At 40.0% G+C, this 19139-nt stretch overlaps 1 protein-coding gene across 1 annotated transcript; it reads right to left on the minus strand.

Annotated features, from left to right (window-relative positions):
• Positions 1 to 3583: 3583 nt before the first annotated feature.
• prkcsh (PRKCSH beta subunit of glucosidase II) lies at positions 3584 to 19100 on the minus strand. Its single transcript, XM_083896970.1, has 18 exons — positions 19059 to 19100; positions 18595 to 18759; positions 16470 to 16586; positions 14473 to 14568; positions 14331 to 14388; positions 14061 to 14178; positions 13132 to 13261; positions 12109 to 12193; positions 10478 to 10556; positions 10278 to 10361; positions 10028 to 10192; positions 9853 to 9949; positions 9578 to 9647; positions 8570 to 8659; positions 8407 to 8481; positions 8197 to 8296; positions 7937 to 8096; positions 3584 to 3700 (listed from the first exon to the last, which is right to left on the minus strand). The coding sequence occupies exons 2-17, from the start codon at positions 18695 to 18697 to the stop codon at positions 7950 to 7952; spliced, it is 1614 nt and encodes a 537-aa protein (XP_083753096.1). The 5' UTR covers positions 18698 to 18759; positions 19059 to 19100; the 3' UTR covers positions 3584 to 3700; positions 7937 to 7949.
• Positions 19101 to 19139: the final 39 nt, after the last annotated feature.

The raw sequence follows: 19139 nt of genomic DNA on the forward strand, positions 1-19139 counted from the left end.
AGGCCCACGATGGAATATCATGATATCATTTCAATATTCCCTCATTTGAATGTGAGACCCCTGCTTTAAAACCATTAATGCCGCACTGCTTACTTACAAACACATCACCAATCTGACTCAAAACCATTTTACTCTTTGAGAATACTCTGAACGACTGTCCGCACGCAGCTAAACACACCCAGACCCATCAAGCCGCGAGAACTTGACGAAACCAGTAACAGACATGACGAAGAACCGCGCGAAAAACGCCAACAGTCTGCCGCGTTGGGAGCCGTTTACCCAGCCGTGTCCACCCACAGACCACACCCACAACCCGAGACCGCCTTTCATACACAGTCTATACCAAGACCTACACCTAATGTACAGTCCAGAGAGAAATACCGTAGGACCGTGGCAGGAAACAGTACTACACTGCTTGAGCAACAACAATAATCATTTAAAATAAAAAAAAAGACAAAAAAACTTTCCTATGGAACAGTAAGTGCAATGTGCTTTGTTTTTATATATTGACTGAGAACAAATGATATATATTTTTAAAAAAAGAAACTAAACGTCACACTGAAAAGGTTTGCGGAACGAGCGAAAGGAGCAAAAGTTGAAAAAGATTTCAAAAAAAAAAAAACCATGAGCAGATTCATTCAGAAAATCCAAACAAGCATCGAGAGCTCTGATCTAGAAAATTTCCACGATCACTTCCTCAGCCCCGAATTCGTGCTCTGACCATGCAAGCTCAAACAAAGTGCATATTTGATGACTCAACCGAAAATTTGACGACCTCGAAAGGAATACTGTCTAATATATCATCAGTTTTAGCCCATGTCAACTTCAGATATCATTTTGCTTTCCTGTAATTTATTGATTTTATTTACATATCAAGACTCACTTGTTAAATTAGCGTATTTGTGTTGTTGATGTTGCCATAGAGAACACACATGGGTCAAAGATTATGTTTGGTTGCATTGATTGGGTACAGTTTGTTACTTTTCTTCCATTATTTAATTAGTTGCGGTTTTTACAGTGTATGCAGATTTTAGACTTAGTTAGACTCTTTTATTTTCAATCAAACTGTGTTCAATTGTGTTTGTAAAAGTCTGTGGTAGCTTTTGTTGCAACATAAAAATAATTTAAACAGAAAAAATTTCAAAATAGCGCCAACAAACTTGTATTATTTGGGCGACTTTAAGCTTGTAGTTTTAACTTATTGTTAACTTAAAAACTATTTATTATGATTATTATTATTATTGCCTCGTACAAAGTATGTTTTGTGTATATTTATGGTTTATTTCGTTATATTTGCAAGTTTAAAAGATTTTAAGTTTGCCAAAATTGTGGTTACACCATTTTTGTTTCTTAAAAAAGGGGGACAAATAGAAAAACAGCTTTAGAAGTACGATTTGGAAACGTTCTCCATAGTCAAAAGAATGCACTGCTATATTTAACTAATTGAAGTGTATAAACATACATGCTGTGTGCTAGATGTTATGCCTTTACTGCCTGTGTTCTGTTTGTCTTGTTAAATGAAAATCTTTTAATTATTTAATCTAATCACAGTCTTGTTTTTTCAACCACTCGGTGAACCCCTGACACGTGGGACAGTCTCCATCGCGAGGCACTGGTCCACGTAAAAGGTCCAGTATTCAGCCAGCGACAGAGATGTCCTGGGTTTGAAAATGCTCTCAAGATGCTTTCCTGTTTAAGCTGATGGGTTGAATTATTTAAAACATTTCTAAAAAAAAAAAAAAGGGTTCCGTTTGGGTAAAAGCTTTGCGATACTGACATCATCTGCATTAAAAATCGTTATCAATTTGAGCTCCTGAAACAAAAGATGTTATTGGAAACCCGGCCAAGAGCTCTGGCAAAGCATAACAGAGCTCAGAAAAAAAGAAGCTGCAGGAAGGTTTTCTTGGGAGTCTCTAGGGTAGTAAAGGGGTGAGTGGTCCTTCTGTTTCTCAACCAACTGTATTTTGTGTCTATTTATTTAGAAGAGGGGACGCAGTAACTTAGTGATGTTTTTCTTACATTTTCCTGGAATGGTAGAACAAATCAAAAGGTGAAAATGATCAAATCAGTCCTGCTGACGCCAGTTATCGGCGGGGGGAAAGAAATACAAAATCTCAAACTTCCAAACACGACCAAATGAACAATGTCAAAATTAAGCAAATGAAGAAAAAAAAAAAAAACCTTTCAGTTTAGTCTAGGATATTTATTACTGGGATTTCAGCCGAAGACGCTTGAAGACTTTTTCATGGAATTGTTTAATTATTTGTACTTTACATGCCAGAAAAAAATAAAAGTTACAAATATGAGTGACTGGATTTTTATTGAATGTCAAAGCAATATTACTGACAGTGTTTATCATTTTAATGTAGGCTGGTGTGAGGGCACTGGGTTACATGCAGAAAAGCTGCAACATTATATAATTGTGATTTATTTTCATATGTTTTAGTGTTATAATAATAACATTATACTATTATGAACATTGAATAAAATTATATTCAGTGTTGGAGATCAATAACATGTGCTAAATAATGCTGACTAAAGATGAATATAACTTTGTACAGGTTTGCTTTTGAAAACAGTTATATAAAACAGTTGGACTTAAAGGTGAAGTAAGTAGTTTATAGTGCCATCTAGAGGAGAGGCTGAAATTTACAACAAAGAACTGCTCCTCTGCTCACCCCCTCCCTTCCCTGAGCGATACGGTATCCTCAGCCGGTCAAATGTCGTCCTCGTCGTCTTTCTCCGTGTCAGCAGATGAGGTTCGTGAGGCGAGGGAGAGGGCGAGCTACGAAGCAGACGAAGCGGAGAGAGAGGAGGCGGGACTTCCGCCACAAGTAAAGCGACGCTTGTTTTGTTCTCTCGCGTTTGTCTATACAGGCTCCCGTAGAAACATGGCGTCGTGGCAATGCAACAGCGGCCGGCGACCATGTTATTTTACATGACTTTTTGAAACACCACGAAAATGAAACAAAAACTATTATACAGCGACTAGACAATGCAGGAGCACATATGTATAAAAAAAAGTGGATTTTGGGTCAAACCCATAAATACTACACAGTGTCCCTTTAAGCAATTGACCTGCCCTGAGATTTGAGCTAGCAAGCCCAATTCCTTTCCCCTTTCCCACGGTCTGCCCATTAACTACTTTACTCTTTCCATAATTTCTGCATTTATTCTTGATAAATCCCACACAATCCAAATTCTTGATAAACCTAATGTCTTATTTCACAATGTTAAAGCGCCAACAAACAACACACCTGGCAGTATCAAGACACTGCCAATATACTGTACTAGCAATAAAATACTTTAACGACAAGTATAAGGCGAAAAAGTGTGCAAAAAAAATGTACACGGTTATTTCCCGGGCCACTCCCCAACCTCTGCAAAAGTTACAAGACGGTTGGTTCAGAGGTTTTTTTGGTGTCAACAGACAACTGATAAATTAGTGAAATGAAAAGATATAAATGGTCAATAACTTGGAATATGATAAAAGAGCTTTATTTGAAAACAATGGAATGACAACAATTGACACATCAGGGAATCAACTGAACAGGTACAGCAGTGGAAGAGTTGAAGTGTTAACGCCGCATTGGAATTTCCATCACTTATTCTGGATCGTTAGCAGACACCGAGGTGGCGCCGCTCACATCATGGCAACCTGGCGTTGCTGCAGTGACTGTGTTGGTCCCTCGGGATTGACCTGTGAAAGAGAAAAGCAGGTCACGTAGTCACATTTCAGTGGCTTGTTTGCTCGAGTCGTGACTTACAAGTTGATTAATGTGAAGGACAATTTAGTTAGCGATTAATCCCCGGACGTTTAATGTCTGAAGAATAAGCACCAGTGATGGATTGACAGTCGCTTTTGAGGTCGGTGACAACTATGCTAAACTTCTTTAAATGGTTTTAAGTCAGTAACCGTCAGCGTTTTTCAGTATCACTATCAAACCTAAAAAAAACAAAAAAACCTCTGAAATAAATGAAGATTACATGATGAATACTGAGTTACAGGAGCCTTTGGTAATCTGGGTTGAAACTACATGTAATACAAACACATTCTGCAAAGAGTCTCACAGGAGAATATCAGACATACGCTGCCTCTAGACAAGCAATTTTTTGCATTATATTATGACATAAAGAGAAACATTCAAACATTTAAGATTTCAAAGGGTAAATAACAATTCTGTAATAATTCAACAACAATTTTATGATATACAAGATATACAATTTTATGATACAGTGGTATGCAAAAGTTTGGGCACCCCTGTAAATTTTCATGAGTTTCTTTTATAAACCATTGGTTGTTTGAATAAGACATTTTAGATAAATATATCGGAGACAAACACAGTGATATTTGAGAAGTGAAATAAAGTTTATATGATTTACAGAAAGTGTACAAGAATTATTTAAACAAAATTAGGCATGTGCATAAATTTAGGAAAATAAACATTTTGTGCAGGGGTTCTCAAAGTTTTGATACCCGAGGGCCAATTTAGGAACCCAACATTGGACTGAGGGCCGCCAAAGAAAAAATGACCAGATTGCAGTTCTACAGTTTAGCGTTAAGTAATATAAGCGTTAATATAATGTCATTTAAGCATTAATATAATGACGCTTTCTAATTTACTGGGTAATTACCTAGTATTTTGGCCATTGTTCTTACCTTCTAATTACAGGTTAATACCAAGTAACACATTTCTGTTAGCATATATTTACTGGGTAAATAGCTAGTAATTGGGGGCTGTAGCTACCTGCTTATTACCAGCTTATAACCCAATAATACACTAAAATTCACCATATAGAAACCAGGTAAATACCCAGTATTTTTTGTTTACACTTATTGGTCTGTATCCAGTAATGTCCAATAAACATTTAACAAGCTTAGTAGCTCCTGGATTAAAACTATCAACTGTAATTCATTGCGGGCCGCCAGAAATGTTTCTGCGGGCCACCATTGGCCCCCGGGCCGCACTTTGAGAACCAATGATTTTGTGTATCCTCCTTTTGCAGAAATAACAGCCTCTAAACGCTTCCTATAGCTTCCATTTAGAGTCTGTATTCTGGCTGAAGGTATTTTGGACCATTCTTCTTTACAAAACATCTCCAGTTCAGTCAGGTTTGATGGTTTCTGAACATGGACAGTCCGCTTTAAATCACACCACAAATGTTCAATAATATTCAGGTCTGGGGACTGAGATGGCCATTCCAGAATGTTGTATTTGTTCCTCTGCATCAATGCCTTAGTAGATTTTGAGCAGTGTTTAGGGTCGTTGTCTTGTTGAAAGATCCAGCCGTGATGGTCACGGCTGTGTGGACAGTGATCAAAATGCAGACATTTTTTTGTTTTGTCCTGGTTGACAGTGAGCGATATGTTGTCACTTTTCAGCACCTGTGTGGTGAACAGCGGCTTTTGCGTCTTTACGCACAGGATAAACTCTCTTCTGACTCTACCAACCAGGCTTGTTATCTTGGCTTGTGATGTTTTTGCCAACTCAAATTAAGTATAGAAGTTATGTCCCGGCCCTTTCCTGTGTAAGGCTCCACCATAAAATACCGACACCACACTGTCTGCGAGCTTCTGAAGATGTCTTCAGGCGGCGCAGAGTGGAAATGTTTTCTCTGATGATTACCGTGAGCGAGTCGCTGAAGACATCTCTGCGACAATTTACATTTTGGGGTCAGCTGCAGCACCCCCAGCACCCCTACTTCCCGCGGTACTGGCTATAACAGGTAAAAACAGCAATGAAATGCCAACAGTTTTCTTTTTGTTATTCTATAATTTCATAAATAAAACAAACTGTAGTTTGTTTACAGTGGATGATAAAAAAAACGTATATTGTATGACCTCCTTTTGCATTAAACATTTCCGTCAAACATACTAGAAATAAGCTTTTGGATAGATTCAAATCCCTCTGAATAAAGCATAACTATATATAAAACTATACACTGTGTTATCTTCATTTTAAGAATCAAATAGGTTTTGTGGCTCCATATGAATTTTATTTAGGGGAGAGGGGCCAAAAATGACTCGCTAGTAAAGGTTGCTGACCCCTACCCTAAAGCACAATGTTGAACAATAGTAGTTTTCAGGTCATTTGAGAGTTGTTTTGAGGCTCCCATGTTGCCACTCTTCAGAGAAGATGTAAAGAGGAGAAACACTTACAATTGACCTCCTTAAATACCCTTTCTTATGATTGGATTCACCTGTTTATGGAGGTCAAGGGTCACTGAGGTTACCAAACCAATTGTGAGTTCCATTAATTAGTGCTAAAGGTATTGAAATCAATAAAATGACAAGGGTGCCTACTTGTATGCACATGCCTAATTTTGTTTAAATAATTCTTGCACACTTTCTGTAAATCATATAAACCTTATATCACTTCTCAAATACATATATACGTATATATACACATACATACACACACACACATATAGACACATATATATATACACACACACGATTGGTTTTATAACTGCAGGCGCACCCGCTCGCAACAGCAGCAGCGTCCCGTGGTCTATTTGTGTCTCAGCCGCGAAGCTGCGCTCCTATGTTCAGTCTCGCTCTGTATTCCTCAACAGTTATCGTGCTGATATTACTACTTGACATAATACATTATTTTCAGATATCACGGGCTATAGTATTGCGCAGATGAACGTAATGCAAAACGCTGCAAAACGCTGTCAGAGCCGTCAGACTCGGTTCAACTTCAGCCACGGCTGCGGGTCTTTTCAAATTAAGAGCCGCAGCCGCACAGGTGCTTTGCGGGTGTGGCTCTTTTCAAATTAAAATAGCCGCACTCGCAAAGCACCCCCCCCCCTCCCTATTAGTCGATTTTTAGTCGAAATTTCAGGGCTTTAGTCGACCAAGAGTTTATTTGGTTGATTACAGCCCTACATACAGCCATAGTCATTTAATTTGAAATGTCACCAGTGGGTACCAGGTAATTTTCAATCATTCCAGGTAGAGCTGCAACAACGAATCTTTTAATCAGCCAAATTAACTGATTTTGCATCTTCTTAAATGAGAATATTTTCTGGTTTCTTTGCCCAATATAAATGAAGAAATCATTCAAATTAATTAATTTTTGGTTTGTGGATAAAACGTTGGGAAACATTATTATTGTATTACATTTTAGGGACCGAAACGACCTCACAATTCATTATGATTTTACATAAATTCTTGTTTATCATTTTAAAGTGGTCACTAAAACATGTGCATGAATCCCTAGTAACATTTGTTTTAATGCAAGTAGTGTTTTCTGTGAAGCAAGTAACACTGGATGTCCATATGTGTGCAGATTTCAAGAATACAAACAAATATACAATAATGTTATTAAGTATTGCAATAACATTGTGAATTGCAGTCATTTTTCAGAAAATGTTCATATGGTCCCATGCCTACACTGTTTTGGCGGCTGTTTTTTTCTTCTACATTCAAAAAATGTTGAATTTACTTAGTCAACTTCTGAAAATGTTAATAATGATAATTTTGATCATCCAGCCCTACTGCAAAACCCTTTTCTGATCCAAAGAAAAAAACCCTACAATTTAGAAGAGGCTCACCCATACTGAGTAAAAACTCCTCCATTCATCCATTAAATCTTAATCCTCTTAATTTAACAATTACGACAAACTCACATGAAGCGGTCATTACCTTGCTCTTGCTGCTGCCCTGCTCTTCTAAGTGAAGCTGTGTCTGCACATGGGATTTTCTTCTCAACAAAATGTTGAAACACTAAAGATTCACGTCATACAGCTCTGACTGTCCCCGTTTTCTTTTTCTTTTTTGGAAGTAAGCACCATGTAGAAAGGAAGATCAGGGATAATGGAGATAAACAATCTTGGCTGTTGGACCCATGTGATCATACAGAGTATAGTGTCCTGCAGAAGACATTATCACAGTGATTTGGCATCAAACGGAAGTCAAAGAGTTACTCACAGGAAAAATGGACTTAGAGCTCTTCATGCTCATGAGGACCCGAGTCCAGACTTGGAGGATCGTGACACACAGCAGGAGTGATGAACTCCATCAGGTACTCACAGCGACTGGGCTCTGACGTCGACGTCACAACCGTCTCCTTTCCACATATTAACTTAACCTGAGGGACAGATTATCATTGTTCTCTACAGTGTTGTCAACAGACGAGTGAAGTCGAGCACAGGAAGAGATTAGGTGGGGTGTGAGAGGTTGACACTCACCGTAGTGGACCTGTTTGGACCTTGCCAGCATCCTGTCCCGTGTTCGTACTTCATCAAAGCGTAAACGTCATTTTCGGGACCTGACCATTTCCCCCACAATCTACAGAGAAATGTGGAGAGCAGGATGAGATGCACACAAACATTGGCTCACGAATGACAACACATTTTCGATACTTGATGCAAAACAGTTCATAAATGATTTTCTCTTACCCCAGGTTCGTCTCAGATCCACCGTATTTGGGCTTCTGGGACACTCTGTTGAACGGGCAGAGCTTGTAGATGTATCTGAAAACAAGAGATGGAAATTTAACCTTCAGAAGAAGGAACTTATGCTTTTTAATATTCAGTAAATAACTGGCTGGTGAACACTTACTCGCTGGTAGATAACTCATAGCACTGGCTGTAGAAATAAGCAAATTCCCCACTGGGTCCAAAGTCAAAGGAAATCTCCTTCTCAAGGTTCCTGCAAAACCAAAAGCAAATCCAACATATAATCTATACGATACTGTACATATTTCATAACACACCGATTGTTCAAATGTTCAAAAAATGCATGTATTGTCAATCCAAAGAGATGGACGATTTGGCTACATTAAGATTCTGCCACATTGTATGATCTGATTCATTAGACATCAGATGTGTACATCATTTGTGTTTTTTCCTCTGAACATATACATACATGCATCAGGAGATATGGAAGATAAAATAAGATGTAACTTTAATGATCCCCCATAGGAGAAATTCAGAAATGGCTTACTGAGTGAGATATACTGATATATGTAGACCTTTCATAAGTGAGTTTTTTTTTTTTAATTAAAGGAGCCACGATGATGGGGAACTACCACAGCAGAGAAGGGGGAGGAGAAGGAGAACTGGAACTAAAAAACTTCTGGGCTCTGATATGACTCTTCTTGTTCATGTTTCATGGCCGCATATCGGATGTACTGTATATCTGGTCATATCGAATGTACTGTATATGTGGTCTAGTATACTTAACCAGATATACAGTACGTCCAATCAGTACATCAGTATACTAGACTTAAAATCTTGGTCCGTGATCAGATTTCTTTGTCTTTACAGCTCTAAAATAAACATTGCTCCTACTCACATCAACTGAAAACCCCCCCAAAAAAATCGACATTAAAGAAAATCACAGATGGTTTGTTGAAAATTAAAAGACCATAATTTTTTAGGGCCTTGGCCATTAAAGAAAGTACACACACACACATCAGTGTTTCAGCTCATGCCTTCATCTGGGTGTGAAGACAAAGAATTCAAAAGCAGTCATCAAAGTTGTTTATGCTGAGAGCGAGACAGCATGTGCGGTGACAAATACCAATTCCATTAACGGGAAAGATCCACATCCAGACTGGCTACTTACTTAATCTGATCGTCCACTTCCCGGAGAGCTCTCTCCGCCTCATCAAACTCATCTCTGACTTTTTGAGCAGCTGTAAATGAGATGAACAAAAATTTATTAATTTATGCTTTTATATTTAAAAAGGACAACCTCAGTCATGTAAAGCTATTCAACAAATTACATTTGCAGGCTTTACCGGAGAGAGAGGGGCATTTTTTTTTTAAGATTGTATATCACAGTATGACTCACTCCCTAAGTGCTGAGTCATTCGCTTTTATACACAGACACACACTTACAGTCAATGAGGTTCTGTGTTTCTTGGTTGTAAGGAGGCATAGTTCCCTCATCGTCGTCATCGCTCTTCTTTTCTGGAGTCATCACCGTGGGAGGGGTCTGCATTTAAAACACAGGTAGGAATGACTCACCAACATATACTTAGTCATACAGTGTCACGTTCATTATAAGAGTTACCTTATAGTCTGCGTCATCTTGGTCGTCATCTTCATCCTCTTCATCATCCTCCTCTTCCTCCTCAGGGATGTCGTCTTCAGAAAAGGACTCGGAGTCATTGTCAGAGACCGGTTCCCCCGTCTCCTCCTGTGGAGTCTCCACTGGTGCTGAAGTGTCAGTGGTGGCCTGTTGTTTTTAGGAAAAAAAATAAATAAATCACACAGAAAAGCAGCAAGAACTTACAAAAAATGTATTATAACCATATTCCTACCTCTGATTTGTATTTTTCTTTGATGTTACTCCAAATAGTCTCAAATACTACCGTGTCCACTTTGTCCACACCCCCCAATATCACCTGAAAAACCCAGACAAAAATCACATTGAGTTTTTTTTTTTCTTGTTTTTAAATAAAAGCCCTACCCCCCAAAAAAACAACTGTATTTAGTGTTTGTAGAACAAAACATATTTTACCTGAGCCTCTTCTTCAGTGAATGAACCATCTGAATCTGGATCCAGCTCAGAGTGGGACAGAAGCTCAGACATCGAGACACTGAGACAAATTAAGTTTCAATCACTATGTTATAACCAACTAAGGTATAAATAAGACAAATACAGATATTACAGAAATACAGGATTCCCACACAAATTTAAAAGACTTTTCAAAGACCAATTCCCTCAAATTCAAGATTCAAGGACCAATGTGCGAAGATTGGCAACTTTGTAAGAGCCGCTTCACACTCTGCATCTGGACAAGTGATTATCATTGGGATCTTGGTCAAATTTAGTCTTTGTAATTTTCTTTGGTGAGACTGAGAACTTGAAATTTGCATTTCCCAGGCATCGTGTAATATGCTCTCCCTTGCTTAACGCTACTTGCTCATTGTTCTGCATGGAATCTCAGGTCAACGGCAGAGAGAGAGAGAGAGAGAGAGAGAGAGAGAGAGAGAGAGAGAGAGAGAGAGAGAGAGAGAGAGAGAGAGAGAGAGAGAGAGAGAGAGAGAGAGAGAGAGAGAGAGTGGACAGCGTCCATAACACCTCTAGTAATTATGACTTGGAACAACTTACTTGGCACAAAATCTAAGCACTTTGAATGACCCATGTCTATTTAGGGCAATTTTCAAGGATTTTGAATGTCTTGTGCCAAATTCACAAACTTTCAAGGACCCATGGGAACCCTATTAATATATTAAGTGTCCGACATATTTTGCCTATAATCTTCCGTGAGACAACATTTTTGATTCCTAAAAATAAGTTAAAGCGGACATAGACCGGAAGTTCCAATTTACACTGCTTTTTAGTGTGTATCTGCGTCATTACCTCGTTTACGAAGCCCTGAAGTTTCGAAACGAACAGTTCAGCCATTGCTGAGAACGTTGTGTTTTATTCTAATCTCGGGCTCAGCGTGATCTCTGAAAAAAACCCTTCTGGTTACGTAAACAGCGGTTCTCCTGAACAGCAGATCGTCCTGCTCCGGGCACTAGTCCGGGCACATCCAGTTGCGTACATTGAACCGCAGAAGAATAATGTCCGTTGTGGAGGTGTTTCACGAGCGACAGTGTCTTCTGACTCTGGGTCTGACTCCGGGTCAAAGTCATAAAAGGGACTGCGGCGGGGAGTCGTGACAAAGCTATTTTTAAACATTGTTAAAACAATGTTTTGATAATGAGTAGCAGTGCATCCACCGTTCCAGAGGGGGGAGCTGCGCTTCTGAGAGCTGGTGTGCTGATTATGTCACTTCCAGGTATTGGCCAATCACAAGACAGTTGGGAAGGCTCTACGCTGGCTGGCCAATCACAACACAGTCTGTCTTCTGGGTGTGAGATTTCAGTCTGAAATCGCACGACTGACAACAGCGTCAGAAAAGAGAGTTTTCTATTGGCTCGTTTACAGCAACTAGGAGGTTTTTGACCATAAAAACAAGTCAATGTATGTAAGTAGACCTCCATAACTCACATATATGTGCAAGGGGACCACTCTATGTGAGCTTTAAACAACGGTTCCACAGTTTGAAATTCTGTTTTTTAAGCTTTTTTAATTTGTCTCAAACTGTAAGTTTTCCCCCCCATTATGGATGCTGATTACTCTGAAGGACTGATACTCACAATCCATCTGCGTCATCATCCAGCTCAAGAAACACCTCAGCCATTTTCCCCTTGTCCTTCTCCATACGAATGATAGCTTTTTGGTCTGAAACAAATGAGTCGCCAGTGAACAAACTTCTTAAAGAAAAATTGTAGAGGTTTTGAATTTATATTAGGGTGAATTCCAATTCCTTGATTAATCCTCAATCTTAACCCTCAATCTCAAAAATGCGCTCCCTCTAGTCCAAGTGCTGTCCCGATTCTCAGAAAAATTAAGTTGAGGGGCAAGTTTAAGGGCTGCATCGCCCTCAATATTGAGATTTTCCGACACCACCCTTGGGAGCAAGGGCTACCCAGAATGCATTTCGTTTTCTAACATAAGAAAGATGGCGTCAAAAGCAGCGAAGCGCGTGCGATACAAATTAAGTATTTTCTTTGTTAATGTAGATATAAAAATGATAAAAACCATTGTATTATATTAGTTTAGGCCCATATTATGGATTACTGACGTCATTGTTGCATAACATTTATTTTTATTTTACGATCTTTTGTCAATAGCCGGCCGGTGCGCACACGCGATCGTTCGCTATCGTTTACCCTTGAATAAGTCGGGGTGTGTGGTAACTGTCAGCTGAATATGTCCGTGGTTGTGGTATTTGTATGAGTATCATCTTATATCTAACTGACAACCTAATAACTTGACTGAAATAAAATAATAAATAAATATTCGTGGCGTAAATGTGTTCTTCTTCTTTTTTGGAGTTGACAGACTGGACGCAGCTTTCACGTTATTCTGCCCCCCACATTCTGAAGAGGAATCTACATTTAAGGGGTGTACCATTTCTAAGTGACAAAATAACCCTCAACACTTGGTTTTGAGGGCCAGTTAAGACAAGGGTTGAGCTTGAGGGTTAAGATTGAGGGTTAAGATAGGAATTGGAATTGGCCCTTAGTGTCTAATTAAAAAAAACAAAGACAATACTATCTCGTGTGTGATGCTTTGCACCATGTTTTTGTCATTTTGTAAATGGTGATGTACTTTACCTTCCCAGGCCTGTAGATGGCGGTCTTTAGCTTCCTTCTCTGGCTGCTCTGCAGTCTCTTTTACAATTCTCAGAGCTTCCACTCTGTCCTCCAGGTCCTTCTTACTCACCTGAACCACTTCAAGTTTGGTCTGTTGAGACAAATAAGTAAAAAAAATATAGGTGAACAAATAAACTGGAAAATATCTTTAGTTCTACAAACAATATGTAAAGAAGTATGGGATACAAAAAACAAACGTCAGATCCAAAAACAGCTCAAAATTAACTGTAGTGTACCGAGAATCAAAAAGGCAAGCAGCTGGAATAACAGCCGTGTTCTACCAATAACCTCATTATCAACATGGCAGATTTGTGATTCTATTATTAGCTGTTTTGTCATCTGTTTCTCAACATTTACGAATCTAGATGAGAATCAGGCCCATTTTTTTTAAGAGTGAGTAGGATGACAGAAGTTCATATGTTCACTCAAAAACTGCCTTTCTTTTCTAAACATAGGTGATGCAATACGATATAAAATATTTGAGGTGGATACTTTCACATGTCCTAAATGCCTTTTCTTGGAATTTACTATATACACAGAGCGTCTCTTACAACTCATCGGCCAGACAGTTCACTTCTGGTCAGTTGTCTCTAAAGGCAACTTGGACTTTGTTAGGAAATGTTAAGACTTGCAATCGTGGTTGCATGACCGAAGATGAAAAAGGCATACAGCCTCCACTAGATTCAATTCAGCCAACAGCTGACTCTTGGTAACCCCACAGACATTGACTGTACAACAGCTCTACATCTTTGGGTGGCAGCATTCTGGAAATAGTTAGAATGGTTAGCTAATTAAAAAGTGAGTGATTGTGTGCATGTACTGATTTCTGTTTCAGAGCTCTGGACAATAATTACTACACAAACAAACACCACAGGATTTGTTTTCATCACCTTCTTGTCCTCTATGTCTCTCTTGGATTCGTGGATAAGCTGCTGTTTTAGCAGAAATCCCTCTTTAGCTATCTCTGCCAACTTGCGCAGGCTCTCCTTCTCACTGCGTCCCAGCTCCCTGCAAATTACAATCATTAATAAAGTAAATTACACCACAAACCAACCAAATCCAATTTTCTGGTAAGTTAATGTGTAGCGGATGTTGAGTGTCTAAAGACATTGGAACTTGACTGTAAAATAAATAAATTATTCATTCAAAAACAAGCCCACCTGCATGTGTTCTGACATGCTGCACCGCTGTTGTACTCATCAGTTGTGTCACAGCAGTCTGTACAGCAAAAACAGACGTTACACAAACCCATAAGAGCAAAAACACTATAAAAAAATATAATAAGCAGTTTAAGATACATACCACAGATGCCATCATTAATGCGAGAGGATGGGATGAAGGCCGGTCGGAAACCGGCGTTGGTGCAGTGAAAACTGCCGTTGGGACAAGCAGAAGTGCCTGCAAATAAAAATGATATTAAACATGAAAACATACCTACGTATAAGAGTCCAGTGGTTCACTTGACAGGCTTCAAGCTTGGCAGGCTTCAAGCTAGGCAGGTGATATAAAAAGTCTACACACCCCTGTTCAAATGCCTGTTTTTTTTTCGTGATGTAAAAATATTACAGCAAGACAAATAATTTCACAACTTTTTCCACCTTTAATGTGACCTACAACCTGTACAATGCAATTGAAAAACACACTGAAACCTTTAAAGTTGAAAAATATAAAATAAAAAACTTAAAATGAGCTGGTAGCATAAATATGCACACCCTTAAACTAATGCTTTGTTGCAGCACCTTTGGCTTTTATTACAGCAGTCTTTAGCAGTAGGAGGCTATCAGTGTGGCACATCTTGATGTGGCAATGTTTGCCCACTCCTCTTTGCAAAACTGCTCCAAATCTGACAGATTGCGAGGGCATCTCCTGTGCACAGCCCCATTCAGATCACCCCACAGATGTTCAATGAGATTCGGGTCTGGACTCTGGCTGGGCCATTCCAAAGCCTCAATCTTATTCCGGTGGAGCCACGAAGCTCCTCTTCATCTTCAGCTTTCTAACAGAAGGCCGAAGGTTTTGTGCCAACACTGACTGGTATTTGGAACTGTTCATAATTCCCTCCACCCTGACTAAGGCTCCAGTTCCAGCTGAAGAAAAACCCCCAAAGCATGATGCTGCCACCACCCTGCTTCACTGTAGGTATGGTGTTCTTTTGGTGAAGTGCAGTGTTGTTTTTGCGCCAAATATACCTTTTGGAATTACTGTATGTCCAAAAAGTTCAACCTTTGTTTCATCAGACCAGAACACATTTTCCCACATGCGTTTGAGAGATTACAGATGTCTTTTAGCTTAATTAAGCCAGGCTTGGATGATTTTCTTTGTAAGTTAAGGCTTCCGTCTTGCCACCTTACCCCATAGCCCTGACATATGAAGAAGAAGGGAGATTGTTGTCCCATGTACTACACAGCCAGTACTTGGCAGAAATTCCTCCTTCAGTGTTGCTGTCGGCCTCTTGGCAGCCTCCCTGACTAGTTTTCTTCTCGTCTTATCATCAATTTTTGACGGACATCCTCTTCTTGGTAATGTCACTGTTGTGCCATATCTTATTCACTTGATGATGACGTTCACTTTGTTCCTTGTAATTTCCTTGGAAATTCTTTTGTAGCCTTCACTTTAATTGGTGGCAGGTGAGTTAACATGAGTTTGACCGTAATTGGTTAAATCTGAACACAGCCACATCCCCAGTTATAAAAGGGTGTGCACACTTTTTTATTTTTACTTCACTTCCCTGAAAGATTTCTGTTTGTTTTTCAATTGCATTATATAGGTTATAGGTCACATTAAAGGGGGAAAAAGTTATTATTATATTATATATATTTTCTTTTACATCACGAAAACCTGGCATTTGAACAGGGGTGTGTAGACTTCTTATATCCACTGTATATTATATATAAATTAATAATAAATTAGTATGTCAATTATGTACCATTTTTTTAATCCAATTGTTATGGCTGGGACTGTGTGTACTTACCTCAATAAAGTCAAGGTATAGCAATTATATAGATTAATATTCATGCTTCAAATAAATCAATTAAGGAACTATGAAAATATTTAGATCTTATCGAACATATCAGACAAAGAGGGTGCAGGCACCTCATCTGGTGCAGACATACACAAGCGTACAACGCATGGACAGCGCACGAGCGCAAAGCTCTTGCACTGTGCGCTTCTCCATTTCCAACATTAGACACATTTATCACTATGAGGAGCATTTCAACCAAAACAGGCCCATACTGAACAGGTACTAGTATCAGTGATTATTGTGTACTGTAGAACATGAATCTTCAGTCTGTACTAACCTGGCTCGTCTGTGCCGTCCTGGCAGTCGCAGTAATCGTCATTCACTCTGTCAAAGGGAATAGTGCGAGAGCCATCCAGGCAAGTAAAGGGTTTGCCTTCTTCATAGAACTCACGTTCTGTAGAGTGAATGTTAACAAAGAAACAAGTCACAATTGAACTCGTGCAAAACGAGAATGGAATGGAATTTTGTGTTTAAAGGTTTAATAGGGCTTGGGAGTTGTGACGTCATTACTTGGCGTGGCCGCCATGTTGGAGGCTTCTTTACTGCTATTCGGACCACTGCACAGTGTTTATAGACGATAGACATACTCTCTCTCAGTCATGTGTCTTAATTTGATTAATTTGTCATTACTATCTCAACCATGGTAAACCGTTGCTGTATTGTGGGGTGAAACAGCGCAACACATAATCACCATTGGGAAAAGATCGAAAATAGATTGAACTTTTTACCGCTTTCCTGCTTGGTGGGTGGCGCAACCACGATGACCACATATCCAAGATAACGAGAGTCGTCGGCTCGCTTGGATCGCCAAACGTAACCTTTCACAGTATCCCGATGCCGATGAGAGTGTTTAACTGATAACTGTGAGATTCCGGACAAACTGTTAACTGGGGATTTGGTGTTGGCTGATCGCGGCTTTCATACAGGACAGTGTGAGACTAAAGGCCACATTATACTTCTCCGACTGCGTAATGCGTTATTCGTCTGCGTCACCACGTAGACGCCTCGAGCCTTTATACTTCTGCGTCGTGGTGACGGACACGCGCTGCAATTTCCCGCCCGATCAGTAGGGGTCGCTGCGCAAGGTTGTTGTGCTTCTGGCTACAGTGAGCAATGGTGTCGAGAGAGAAAGACTGTTGTTGTTGAAACATTAGCCGTTTCTCACTTTTCTGTGTCACGGAACGCAGTTTTAAGATCATTTGAGGCGAGAAATTGGCCATTTAGAGTCTAAACATGTGCTGTGTGTGTTAAGATATGACATATTTATAGTTTGGCAGTGACGTTATCGGCGGGGATCAGCTCCGCCTCTGTGGGCGGTCGGGTGCCCACTGTGAGCCGGCACAGAGCAGCTTAGCTCGGCCTGTCCTGAGGACCAATCGCAGCTCTTGCCGTCTCCGTTGTCCCTTGACGGAGTGACGGACACTTAAAAAATATTTCGTACGTAGAGGCTCTTCGACAGGCTCTGCGTCGACACAGAGTCTCTGCGTAACCTACGCAGAGCACTTTACGCAGAAGTATAAATTGGGCTTTATGTGCGCTGAGGTAAAGATCCCTGCGTTCACAATAGGACACCGTCAGCTGGATGCAAGGGATGAGGAGAGCAATTGTCCACCTTGGAATTCATGTGGTAAGAGTGATTGGAACCGTCACTATTTTGTCAGATAAAGTACAGACTCACATGTTGCCATGCAAGGATGAAGACATGACATTCCTTGATAAGATTGTGTCTGTATGTTGTGCTCTGACAGACATGAGCCCTCGTGTTATGCTGAAATAAATGTGCATTAAATACAGTGTCTGTAGCACTGTGAGCTTCCCACTCACAGTTCGTTCTGGAAGGACGGAGATACGGTGTTGATTGCTAAATAGTCTGTTTATTGTCGGCAATAACGAAAACAAATGAACACTACCGCCTGCTCTGCTCCACTTGTCTCTCTCTCGGTCTCGCCACACATCCATACCCACAATCTTATAAATTCCCTCAATACTATAAATAAATAGGTATCTATACAACATATAATACATGTATTATGTATCTGTAGTACATGTGGGACTGTCACAGTGTTAGGAGATTTGACAGCCATAACTCTTGAGGGCTGCGGTGTGGAGGCATCTTGTCTTTAGTGGCGGCAAATAAGCTCAATCAGTGCCGATTTTGTCCACATACCGGTCCCTGGCTTCCCTATTTAACGCATCCCGGTAAATTCCACATCCTTTTCGGGATTAAATTTTTTTTCTTTCTTTCTCCCAACTCTGCTTCTCCTCGATCGACTTGCTGCATGTTCAACGCGGTGCCCGAGCCCTATTGTACTTATTTCTCCCACATCACACACTGTTTGAAGAATATAACGTGCGTCAATAATGTAAACTTGTGTGTTTCCTTGTCGATTATGAACACTTACTGGACAAAGGGACACCGCGGGGACGTAGTACTTCCACCGCAGAGACTCCCACACTCATCAGCATCAGCAGGAGGACGAGGAAGTGACGAGAGTGGCTGGACATTCTGATGTTGCTACTCCACACTGGGTTCACAAATAAGCGAATTTCAACTGCACCAGAACCGCCTGTGAACGGTATACATGATGTAAACATGTGTTCAGGAAACACTCCAGCAGAGACATGGCTCATATTAATACACAAAAACAACAACACGACACGAAACATGCAACGACTTCATGACAGTTAGCGCCAAGCTAACAAATGAATGCTAACTTGAGCTAAACACAAACAGCAGACCACAGACACACCACCGAAGCAACGAAACATTATTTTCACATACATTCATTAAGCAACAACAAAATTAACCGGGTGTTCACGTTTAACACAGCGGGAAAAGATACAAATAAAAAATAAAAAGACGTACGGAGATGACTAGTCTTTGGAGGAGGAAAAAGCTAACGGCCAAACCGGGTCACCAGATACTAGCAACACCTGCTTCCGCATC

This window comes from Microchirus variegatus (genome assembly GCF_963457635.1).
Source record: "Microchirus variegatus genome assembly, chromosome: 10".
NCBI classification, from domain to species: Eukaryota; Metazoa; Chordata; class Actinopteri; order Pleuronectiformes; family Soleidae; genus Microchirus; species Microchirus variegatus.